We start from the raw sequence: 12673 nt of genomic DNA, 5'->3' as shown, positions 1-12673 counted from the left end.
CAACACACACTATCTCAGAGAAAACTGAGAATTAGAGATACAGCGTGCAGAATGGAAAACTGCTAAAAAATGGAGAGTACAAGTCATATAATGGCCAGAAGTAACGTAATTTCTCATGTACACAAATATGACAGCTTATTCTGAAAAAAAAAATTAAATTGAGCAATGGTCAAGCATGCGTGCTGCCGATCTATTTAAAGTCTATAAGATTGACAGAAACAGCTGAGCCCAAATAAGAAGACAACACTAATATAAATGTGACACGGTAGGTGGGGGCCCTGTTATAGATTTTGCATTTGGGCCGAAGAGCTTCAAAATACGCCTTTGTTTAATTTTAATTTGGGGGAAGGAAAAAAATAAAACTAAGTTTATGTACGAGCTTATAAAAAATTATTATAATTTTTTTAAATTCCTGTAATTTATTCAAAACAAGAACTGAAAATAACAGACATGGATCAACATATGTTGTAATGAATATAATGAACAGATAACATTTATAGATAAAATAAATAATTAGTAAAAGTTTTACAATATATAACTAACTGGAAATCTATCAATTGTCCCTGTTATTTTCAGGTTCCTCTCATTCAGTGGTTTCATTCCTCAAAATTCAAGACCACTGAAAAGCAAAAACATATATAATTAAAAATGATGTATTATTGAAGGACAACAAAGAGTTCTTAATGTGGTCATAACTTTTAGAATACTTTGGTGCATATTCTACCTGATCCCCACCCCCACCTTAATTTCCCTGGTCTTACTCTGCACTGATAAGATATTTTCTGGATACCTTATTTTGTGGGATTTGTAGACGATCTTATAACTATGGTGGAAATTATTCTATACAGAACATGTACACTTCTACTTTTAATTGTATTTTATCTTTGTTATAATCATTGAACACACACAGGACTTATCATCAATAGGGACTAATAGGTTATTTGTGAATCACCCTAGTGAAACAATTGGCTCCAAAGTCACCTCCAAATGGGGTTGTCTTTGTCTTGTGATGGACCTTTTGGGCATGTATTATGGACCAATTTTGTCCATAATTAGGCCCACTGAAATATCCTCTGGACGCTAGTGGGCCAGTCTGACCCTGTTTGGGCCATAAACATTACATTCTTGGTAGATTCTTCTGCAGATGGAGCCCCAGCCTTCTCCTCAGGAGAAGCCAGCGCTCGCGTCCACTCACCTCTGCTGGATCCCGTAGGGTGCACGCTCGTGCCCGCTCTTAAAGGAGCAGAGCGCGCACCGGACCTCATGGACGAACTTTGACCCGTGAGTACCCTGGACTATAAGAGCGGTCCAGCCCCCTAGTTTTATGCCTGAGCGTTGCTGTGTTCCCTATAGTTTGTCTATGTGATGGCCTCCTAGTGTGTTTCCTGTTCCAGTCCCTGTCCCTTTACCTACACTTGTTTCCAGTTCCCGTTCCTAGCTACCCATACCTTCCTGGTCTAGCACGCAGCTGTGCCAAAGGCGTGCTGCGCTACATCCACGTCTGACCTGCTTCACCTCGCCTGATGTCCGCCTGCTACCTAGTCCCAGCCGAGCCTGCCTTGCTGCTGTCTGAGCTGCCACAGGTACCTATAGTACTATAGACAATCACCTGCTCCCTGTTGGCCAGCAGCCTTACCGCCAAGGCGGTACGGCCCAGTGGGTCCACAGACCCTTCGTGACAGGGAGTCAGGGTAGAAGTTTTTGACCATCTTTGGATGGGAGCTAAACACTTACCAGTGGAATAAAAAGCTTTAAATATACTCAGTTTTAAACTGGATTTGCTCACAAACTCTACAAGCATGTTACGCCCAGATGAAACCAGAGTTTTGAATAATTTTAATCCTCTCGTCTCCTCCAATAGGACAGGTGATGATTTAGTTAAACCATCATAGACTTTAATATAATCAGTAGAAATGATGCTAAGATGAACAATCTGCAATGAAACCTGGGACATAAATAGAAAGTGAAAGCGGGGTATTAGTTTTAGACCAAGTTCCAAAAACGTTAAAAAAAATATTTGGGTGTTCATATTATCTTTATTCCTCAATTTTACCATGTTACCAGGAACTTGAATGAGCCAGAGGCAGTTTCCACCACCATCAGTTGCAGAAGTGCTGCTTCCGGAAAAAGATCCAGAGAACTCCACCAGCTTTTCCCTGCAAAGATCTGTGTTGATAGAGATGGACAATGTTAGCGCAAAGTGTAACGTCTACATTAAATAAAATATATATAAGTAGAATTAGGATTTCAGAGAAGACATAAGGTAAGGAAACAACTTACTGCAGCTGTAAAAGTAATTAATTTTCTTCACGTCCAGGCTACTCAACCCTGTTCTCTGTCCAATTTCCACAGTAGGGTCAGGTTTCGGGATAATAGTAGGTAACATGGGATCATTTATGGAAAAGGCATACCTAGAGAGAATGGATGAAGAAGTATTTGCTATATTAATAAGATTGTAAACCAGTGGTTCCCAAACTTTCTGAGGCCGGGACACACTTTTGGCTGAGACTTTTTTTTGGGACACCCCACTACCGTACTTAGCCCCATTTCGCCTGACGTATGTCAACATCATTCGTAGTTAGATGCCGATACTTAACTCCATTCAAAAATAAGTCCCTGCAACATCGAAAACAATTGTGCGGGTGCGAGGGATGGGGCAGGCACAAGGTATCCTGTAGCTGTACTTTGCTGAGGCCCGACTATGCCTGCTGATGGTGGGTCATGTGACCCGACCCGTCCATCAGTGGCTATCAGAGGTATAGCTAGGGGTTTAGCACAGGGGTGAAACACATCTGAGTGGGCCCCCCACACAGTATAATGACCCCTTAGTGAGCCCCACACAGTATAATGTCTTTATAGCTGCCCCCACACAAGATAATGCCCCTATAGCTGCCCCACACAGTATAATGCCCAATAGCTACCCCCACACAGTATAATGCCCGTAAAGCTGCCTCAACACAGTATAATACACCATAGCTTCCCCCACACAATATAATGCCCCATAGTTTCCCCACACAGTATAATGCCCCCATAACTGCCCAAACACAGTATAATGCCCTGATTAGTAGCCCCCACACAGTATAATGCCCTAAAGCTGCCCCCACACAGTATTAAACCCCCATAGCTGCCGCCACACATTATAATGTCCCTATAACTGCCCCCACACATTATAATGCCCTTATAGTTGCCCCCACACAGTATAAAGCTCTAAAGTTGCCCCACACAGTATAGTGCTCCAATAGCTGCCACCCACACTGTATAATGCCCCCATAGCTGCCCCACACAGTATAATGCCATTATGGCTGGCCCCACACAGTATAATGCCCCTATAGCTGCCCCACACAATATAATGCCCCTATAGTTGCCCCACACACAGTGTAAAGCTCTATCTTTGCCCTACACAGTATAATGCCTCTATAGCTACCCCCACAGTGTATAATGCCCCCATAGCAGCGCTCACACAGTATAATGCACCCTTAGTGCCCCAACACAGTATAATGCCCCCTTAGTTCCTCCCACACAGTATAATGCCCCTATAGTTGCCCCATACAATATAATGCCCCTATAGCCACCCCTTACACAGTATAATGCCCCTATAGTTGCCCCACACAGTGCAATGTCCCTAGAGCTGCCACCACATAGTATAAAGCCCTATAGGTGTCCCCCGCATGGTATAATGCCCTCGTAGCTTCCCCCATACAGTATAATGCCCCTATAGTTGCCCCCACACAGTATAAAGGCCCCATATCTGCCCCCACCTAGTATAATGCCACCATAGCTGCCCACACACAGTATAATGCCCCCATAGCTTTTCCCCCCACAATATAAGGCCCCTATAACAGACCCACATAGGATAAGGTCCCTATAGCTTCCCTCTCCATAGTATAATGCCCAAATAGCTGTCCCCACACAGTAAAATATCTCCATAACCGCCACCATAGCTGCCCCCCACACAGTATAAAGTCCCTCATAGTTGCCACCTCACAGTATAATGCCCCACAGCTGCCTCCACACAGCCCAATAGTGCTTAATAAAAATAATAAAATACATACATACCTATGCCCGTTCCCATGACATGTGGAGAAGATCCTTCTGCTCCTCCGGTCTGTGCACTGGGTGGATCCGTGCAGACAGGTACGACATCATTACCAGCTCCTTGCTCCAACTTTGAATTCAACTGTATCTGCTTCCTGAGGGCGCAGATACAGTTGAAACCGGAAAATCGGTGAGTACCTTGCGACACCCCAGAGGTCTTCACACGACCCCCAGGGGGTCGCAAACCACAGTTTGGGAAAAAGTGTTGCAGACTATTACAGGATGTCACAAAAATGTGTTTGTTAATGGGCATAAAGCTGCCCAAATTCCCTGATAGGTATTGTATATTCATTATATGCATTTATAGCATATTCATTATCCCAATGTTTTTCCTTTCAGAGATTGTCCCTTTAGAGACAACCCTGGCCTAAGAGGAGTTGGAAAGTGCTGGTGGGAAAGGGGTGAGTGTAAGTTACAAGTGAGAAAAAGTGTCTATCACTAATATATTATGTCCAGGCACATGTATATATGTATTGCCGGCCTTAGCAAAACACATTTTCGAATTACAAGGTACAGTGAATGACTCGTCATTAGTGGTATCGTTAAAATGATCTGTGCACATATGACCAGCATAAAGCTCACAGTGAGACCCCATCCTTAGGTCCTATTAGGGCATATGGAAGTCATAGAGGTGGGCCCCCAATTTGAGATAACCCTCTATTAGCCAGAGTGAAGACCCACTAAGAAAGAGCTCCTGCTCTGGCTCACTTAGGCAAGTATTACATAGTAAACCATTTGTATGGGGGCCATTTAGAACAACAAATTTCTGAAACTGAACTCGGGGTGACTTTACCTGTTTAGATAACTCCTTAACTATAGAACAAGTTTCCATAGGGCCTTTTGGTCTGTAGGAGGCAGTAGTGGGGAATGTTCCCCTGAGAATTGGGCGTCAAAGGGCACCAACAAGCCACTTGCCTTGGCCAGTGTATCTAGCTACAGGGCTGGGGCAGCCAATAGATTTTTGCCCATCTACACCTCTTTTTAGGGTGCTTCCAAAGAAAATCTCTAAAACATTTATGATCACAACTTGACTTGTAGAAGAGGTCTTAAAAATTAGATTCACAAAATAATAATTTTCTTTCCAAAAAATCATGGTGTAATCAGAAATAACAGTGTATGGAATGATGCACAAAAATAAAAATCTCTCATGTTCACTTACCTGTGGTAATGCATCACTGATGTATAATCGTAAGGTAGATTGAAGGTGTTCCCATCCATAACGTTAAAATGTATCCAGTCAGCTGGAAGAGATGTGAATTATGTTATTACATATTACGATCACTGTACGTGAGGTTTTACCAGGTTCTCTCTATAGACAATGGGTGGATCAACCATGAGGACCAATATCTACAACATATATATATATATATATATATATATATATATGCAACCAATATCAACAACGTTTTGACCACCAGATTTGGAGCTTCCTACATGTTGTAAAAGTTAACAATTACCTTTGTCCATGTTTTGCCATAAGATGTCAATGTAGTTATTTCGGTCACTTCTGGTATGTTCATGGAAGAAACCGAGATTGTGCATAGCTTCATGTTGTATCACGCCGTATACTATACAATCCGGGCTGGAGAGGCTTATCGTCTGTTTGCCTGAAATTCTTCCAATATTCGATGTGCAACTTTGCATAAGATATAAAAAGTAGACTATTAATATTCTTCTGTACATATCTTAATCTTGGTAAAATAAACACGGTACTTTAAAGGTCTTGCTCATGTCTTATTTCCTACCAGTATTATACTTGATAATAATATAGTGAAAACTTTGAATTAAATTAATTTCCCCTTGGAGACACAGTACATTTTAGTTTTTTTATTTTAGTTTTTCTATTGTTGCATTCCAAAAACCATAACTATTTTATTTTTTTCGTCGATATAGCTGTATGAGGGCTTGTTCTTTGTTTATGTATTATAGTGTATTGCCATTATCTGTGCTCTGCTATTAAGCTTTGCCTTTGGCAAGGCTTAATAATTGAGAACTGATGGGAAGCCTGGAGGACTTCAATAGGCCCCTGGCTGCCAAGGCAAACGATCAGCACCGCACGACTTTTTGTGGGGTGGCTGATCGAAAGACAGAGTGAGACCCCCCTCCTCTGCTTAATCGCTGAGATTTTGCAGTCACTATTGACTGTGGCATCTAAAAGGTTAAACGGTCAGGATCGGAGTTATAACCGATCTAGGCCGTTACAAGTGGGTGTCATCTGTTTGAAACAGCTATGGGGTTAAGAAATCCCCACAGGGCTGTCCTGTGAAAATTTTTTTTTAGAGCATACCTAAGGTATGCCCAGAGGTGGGATCCGGCCGCTTTTTAAAATTACAGCCAGTTCACAGAACCGGGGTGAAGTGAGAAACCAAAACCGGTTCCCTGCACTCAATTGTATCCACGTCCTTAGGAGACTAATACAATTGAGTAGCCTAGCGCTGCCCTAGAGAGGCACAGGATGCCTTGTCATTCGGCACTTTAGTGATGATGCAGTTGGCGCGATGATTATCTACAGAGGGCTCTATAAGGGGCACTATCTACAGAGGGCCCTATGAGGGACACTATCTACAGGGGGCTATATGAGGGGCACTATCTACAGGGGGCTCTATGAGGGGCTTCATGTTGTGTTTGTCACAATTTTTTTCATGGGCACAGTGTATGGTACTATTATATTCAGTGGCACAGTGTATGGTACTATTATATTCAGCAGCACGGCGTGTAGCACTATTATACTTAGGGGCATAGAGTGTGGCACCAAGAGAATTTTATCTTCGTTTATAGGTGCGGAAATGTTGGAAAAGTGAGCTTCCGAAGACATCTGAGTGGCAAACTCTGCAGAAATGGGTCGTGGCCAGGAGGCGTCATCATAGAAGTCTGGACCAGATGGATAAGAAAAGAGAAAAAGAACGACTCCAAACTCAAGAGATTTCACCGGTGAGTCACTAAATTTAAATGCTTATTCTCCCTGAGACTAATCAGTAATGTAGTCACTGTATGATCTACAGCGAGATGATGGGTGTATCGTTCTGCATTGTGAAACAGCAACACCCAGCATATAGTTACCATCGTTTGGGCAATAATGGGAGCTGTAGTTTTATGCCGTTCAAACTTATATGGTACGGGTTAAACTGAATTTGCAAATGATCTCTGTACTGAGCTGTATTTGTGGTTGTGCTGGATCTATGTACAGAGCTTTGTTCTTGTACTGTATATATGTACTGAGATTGGCTCTGGAGGTAAATACATCATAACAACCAATCTCAGTACTTATATACAGCACCAAAGAGAAGCTCAGAACATATATAAAACTCCTGAACCAAGCCCAGCATATAAATACAGCACCAGAACCAAGCTCAGTACATAAATACAGCGCCGCAACAACGCTTAGTACATATATACAGTATCAGAACAAAGCCCAGTGCATATATACAGCACCACAGCAAAAGCTCAGTACATAAATACAGCACCACAACAAAGCTTAGTACATATATACAGCATCAGAACAAATCTCAGTACATATATACAGCACCACAGCAAAGCTCAGTACATAAATACAACACCAGAATCAAGTTCAGCACATATATACAGCACCAGAAACAAGCTCATGCCAGAGGCATGGCCTAACCTATGCCTGTCAGTTTTACACTGCCAGGCAATAATTCACAGCAATACCTCTGTATTGCAGTGTACTATAAAAGCGATCAAAAGATCGCACAGTGAAATCCCCTGGTGGGACTAAAAAAAAAGTGAAAAAATTTAAAATAAAGTTTGAAATAAATAAATAAATAAATTTCCCAAGTAAAAAAAAGGTAAAAAAACACTTTTTCCTCTTAGAAAATACTTTATTATCAAAAAAGTAAAAAGTTACACATATTTGGTATTGCCGCGTCCGTAACGACACCCACTGTAACACAACTACATTGGTGAACGTGTAAAAAATAAAATAAAAAACAATGCCAGAATTGCTGTTTCCTGTTCATCCTACCTTCAAAAAAATGTGATAAAAAGTGATCAAAAAGTCGCACGTACTCCAAAATGGTAACAATAAAAACTGCAAATCGTCATGCAAAAAAAATCCCTCATACAGTTACATCGGTGGAAAAATAAAAAAGTTATGGCTCTTACAATATGGCGGTACAAAAACAAATAATTTTGAAAAAAAAAGTGCTTTTACTGTGTAAAAGTAGTAAAACATAAAAAAAAACATACAAATATGGCATCTCCACAATCGTAACGACCCACTGAATAAAGTTCTTATGTTAATTAAACCACACGGTAAACTGCGTAAAATTAACACGCAAAAAAGAATGGCGAAATTTAACCCCTTCCCTCTTTAGCCACTTTTGACCTTCCTTACAGAGCCTCATTTTTCAAATCTGACATGTTTCACTTTATGTGGTAATAACGTTGAAATGCTTTCACCTATCCGGGCGATTCTGAGATTGTTTTCTCGTGACACATTGGACTTTAAGATAGTGGTAAAATTTGGTCGATACATTCAGTATTTAATTGTGAAAAACACGAAAATATAGTGAAAAATTGCAAAAATTAGCATTTTTCTCAATTTAAATGTATCTGCTTGTAAAACAGGCCGTTATACCACACAAAATTGTTGCTAATTAACATCCCCCATATGTCTACTTTAGATTGGCATCGTTTTTTGAACATCCTTTTATTTTTCTATGACCTCACAAGGCTTAGAACTTTAGCAGCAATTTCTCACATTTTCAAGAAAATTTCAAAAGGCTATTTTTACAGGGGGCAGTCCAGTTGTGAAGTGGTTTTGAGGGCCTTATATATTAGAAACCCCCAAAAAGTCACCCCATTTTAAAAACTTCACCCCTCAAAGTATTCAAAACAGCATTTAGAAAATGTCTTAACCCTTTACACATTTCACAGGAATTAAAGCAAAGTAGAGGTGAAATTTACAAATTTCATATTTTTTTGCAGAAATAAATTTTTAATACAATTTTTTTTATAACACAGAAGGTTTTACCAGAGAAATGCAACTCAATATTTGTTGCCCAGTTTCTGCAGTTTTAGGAAATATCCCACATGTGGCCGTAGCGTGTTACTGGACTGAAGCACCGGCCTCAGAAGCAAAGGAGCACCTAGTGGATTTTTGGGCCTTATTTTTGTTAGAATATATTTTAGGCACCATGTCAGGTTTGAAGGGCTCTTGCGGTGCCAAAACAGTGAAAATCCCCCAAAAGTGACCCCATCTGGGAAACTAGACACCTCAAGGAAATTATCTAGGGGTGTAGTGAGCATTTTGACCGCACAGGTTTTTTACAGAAATTATTGGAAGTAGGCCGTGAAAATTAAAATCAACATTTCTTCAAAGAAAATGTAGGTTTAGCGATTTTTTTTCTCATTTCCACAAGGACTAAAGGAGAAAAAGAATCGCAAAATTTGTAAAGCAATTTCTCCCGAGTAAAACACTACCCCACATGTGGTAATAAATGGATATTTGGACACACGGCAGGGCTTAGAAGGGAAAGAGCGCCGTTTGGCTTTTGGAGATCAAATTTAGCAGGAATGGTTTGAGAGGCGATGTCACATTTACAAAGCCCCTGAGGGGACAAAACAGTGGAAACCCCCCACAAGTGACCCCATTTCGGAAACTACACCCATTGAGGAAATTATCTAGGGGTATAGTGAGCGTTTTGACCCCACAGGTTTTTTGCATAAATTATTGGAAGTAGGCTGTGAAAATGATAATCTAAATTTTTTCAAAGAAAATGTAGGTTTAGCAAATTTATTCTCATTTCCACAAGGACTGAAGGAGAAAAAGCACCGTAAAATTTGTAAAGCAATTTCTCCCGAGTAAAACAATACCCCACATGTGGTAATAAACGGTTGTTTGGACACACGGCAGGGCTTAGAAGGGAAAGAGCGCCATTTGGCTTTTGGAGTCCACATTTAGCAGGAATGGTTTGCGGAGGCCATGTCACATTTACGAAGCCCCTGAGGGGACAAAACAGTGGAAACTCCCCACAAGTGACCCCATTTTGGAGACTACACCCATTGAGGAAATTATCTAGGGGTATAGTGAGCGATTTGACCCCACAGTTTTTTTGCAGAAAATATTGGAAGTAGGCCCTGAAAATAATAATCTACATTTTTTCAAAAAAAATCTAGGTTTAGCTAATTTTTTCTCATTTCCAGAAGGAGTGAAGGAGAAAAAGCACCACAAAATTTGTAAAGCAATTTCTCCCGAGTAAAACAATACCCCACATGTGGTAATAAACGGCTGTTTGGACACACGGCAGGGCTTAGAAGGGAAACAGCACTATTTGGCTTTTTGAGATCACATTTAGCAGGAATGGTTTGCGGAGGCCATGTCACATTTGCAAAGCCCCTGAAGGGACAAAACAATGAAAACGCCCAAAAAGGGACTCCATTTAGGAAACTACACCTCTTGAGGAATTCATCTAGGGGTGTAGTAAGCATTTTGACCCCACAGACGTTTCATAGAATTTATTAGAATTAGGCAGTGAAAATAAAAACAGTCCTTTTTCTTCAATAAGACGTAGCTTTAGCGCAAATTTTTTCATTTTCTCAACAAATAAAGGAAAAAAAGAACCCAAAATTTGTAAAGCAATTTCTCCCGAGTACGGCAATACCCCATATGTGGTCATAAACAGCTGTTTGGGCAAACGGCAGGGCTCAGAAGGAAAGGACCGCCATTTGGAGTGAAGATGTTGCTGGATTGGTTTCTGGGCGCCTGTGGGCCCAAAACAGTGGAAACCCCCCAGAAGTGACCCCATTTTGGAAACGACACCCCTCAATGCATTTACCAAGGGGTGTAGTAAGCATTTTAACCCTGCAGGTGTTTTGTAGAAATTAGTGTTCACTCGATGTTGCAGAGTGAAAATGGGATTTTCTTCCATAGATATGCCAATATGTGGTGCCCGGCTTGTGCCACCATAACAAGACAGCCCTCTAATTATTATGCGGTGTTTCCCGGTTTTAGAAACACCCTACATGTGGCCCTAATCTTTTGCCTGGACATATGACAGGGCTCAGGAGTGAAGAGTACCATGCGGAGTGGAGGCCTAATTTGGCGATTTACAAAGTATTGGTTCACAACTGCAGAGGCTCAGATGTGAAATAATAAAAAGAAACCCCTGAGAAGTGACCCCATTATGGAAACTGCACCCCTCAAGGCATTTATTAAGAGGTGTAGTGAGGATTTTCACCCCACAGGTCTTTTCCATAAATGAATGCACTGCGGATGGTGCAAATTAAAAATTTATATTTTTCCCTAGATATGCCATTCAGTGGCAAATATGTTATGCCAAGCTTATGCCATTGGAGACACACACCCCAAAAATTGTTAAAAGGGTTCTCCCGGGTATGACGATGCCATATATGTTGAAGGAAACTGCTGTTTGGGCACGCTGTAGGGTTCAGAGCCGAGGGAGCACCATTTGGCTTTTGGAGAGCGGATTTTGCTTGGTACTAAATTTGTTTGAGTATTGCTGGTGTTTTATAATGTGGGGGTACATGTAAGCGGGGCGAAGTATATAAGGGGCATAGTCAGGTGGTATGAAAAATTAATAATAATCCATAGATGTGTGTTACGCTGTGAAGCAATCCTTTCCGCACAGGCCAGTGTCGCACTGATAAATGGTGTAATTTCTTATCCCCTTTTGGTCCCCACTCTGCACCTTTGTAGTTTGAGGAATTTTGCTGGGAAGTGTTGTCCTGGTATAATACGGGCACCGTCGCTTCCAGCGGATATGTTTGGGCCCTCCCTTTCCTGGTTCCCTAATTTTAGGTCCTTGATAAATCGCCTCTTCAAACAGAAGAAATGTTCCCCTCGGGCACAACTGCATATTTTTTTATTTCCTGACTTATTGGAGCCATAACTAATTTTATTTTTCATAGACGTAGCGGTATGAGGGCTGGTTTGTTGAGGGACGAGCTGTAGTTATTATTGGTACCATTTTGGGGTACATGTGACTTTTTGATCACCTTTTATCCTATTTTTTGGGATGCCAGGTAAACAAAAAAATGCAATTCTGGCACAGCTTTTTTCGGTTTTTTTTATACAGCGTTCACCATGCGTTATAAACTACATGTTAACTTTATTCTGTGGGTCAGTACGATTCCGGCGATACCTAATTTATAGCATTTTTTTATGTTTTACAACTTTTTTCACAATAAAATTACTTTTGTAAAAAGAATGTATTTTTTTTCTGTCGCAAAGTTGTGAGAACCATAACGTTTTAATTTTTTTGTCGACGGAGGTGTATGAGGGCTTGTTTTTTGCGGGACGAGCTATAGTTTTTATAGGTACCATTTTTGGATACGTGCGACTTTTTGATCACTTTTTATTCTAATATTTGTAGGGCAAAGTGACTAAAAAACAGAAACTCTGGTAACGTTTTTTACGGGTTTTTTTACGCTGTTCACCGCGTGCAATAAATAATACAATATTTTGATACCTCAGGTCGTTACGGTCGTGGCGATACCAAATACATATGGTTTATTATTATTTTTCAATAATAAAGGACTTGATAAGAGTAAAAGGGGGATTGTGTTTTATTTGATTACTTGAAACTTTTATTGTTTT

The 12673-nt window shown here is 40.7% G+C and overlaps 1 protein-coding gene across 1 annotated transcript in view; it reads right to left on the bottom strand.

Annotated features, from left to right (window-relative positions):
* Window positions 1-596: 596 nt before the first annotated feature.
* LOC142760377 (hatching enzyme 1.2-like) overlaps window positions 597-12673 on the bottom strand; it is a 37018-nt gene continuing 24941 nt past the window's right edge. The window contains exons 6-11 of the mRNA XM_075863561.1: window positions 5553-5731; window positions 5255-5336; window positions 2281-2411; window positions 2054-2166; window positions 1588-1945; window positions 597-619 (exon numbers count right to left, since the gene is read on the bottom strand). Of these exons, the coding sequence (XP_075719676.1) occupies window positions 597-619; window positions 1588-1945; window positions 2054-2166; window positions 2281-2411; window positions 5255-5336; window positions 5553-5731 (886 nt within the window). The remainder of the gene's footprint in view (window positions 620-1587; window positions 1946-2053; window positions 2167-2280; window positions 2412-5254; window positions 5337-5552; window positions 5732-12673) is intronic.

This window comes from Rhinoderma darwinii, chromosome 4 (assembly GCF_050947455.1).
Source record: "Rhinoderma darwinii isolate aRhiDar2 chromosome 4, aRhiDar2.hap1, whole genome shotgun sequence".
Lineage (NCBI taxonomy): Eukaryota > Metazoa > Chordata > Amphibia > Anura > Rhinodermatidae > Rhinoderma > Rhinoderma darwinii.
The sequence above is the reverse complement of the archived record's forward strand: the minus strand, read 5'-3'. Positions and strand labels throughout refer to the sequence as shown.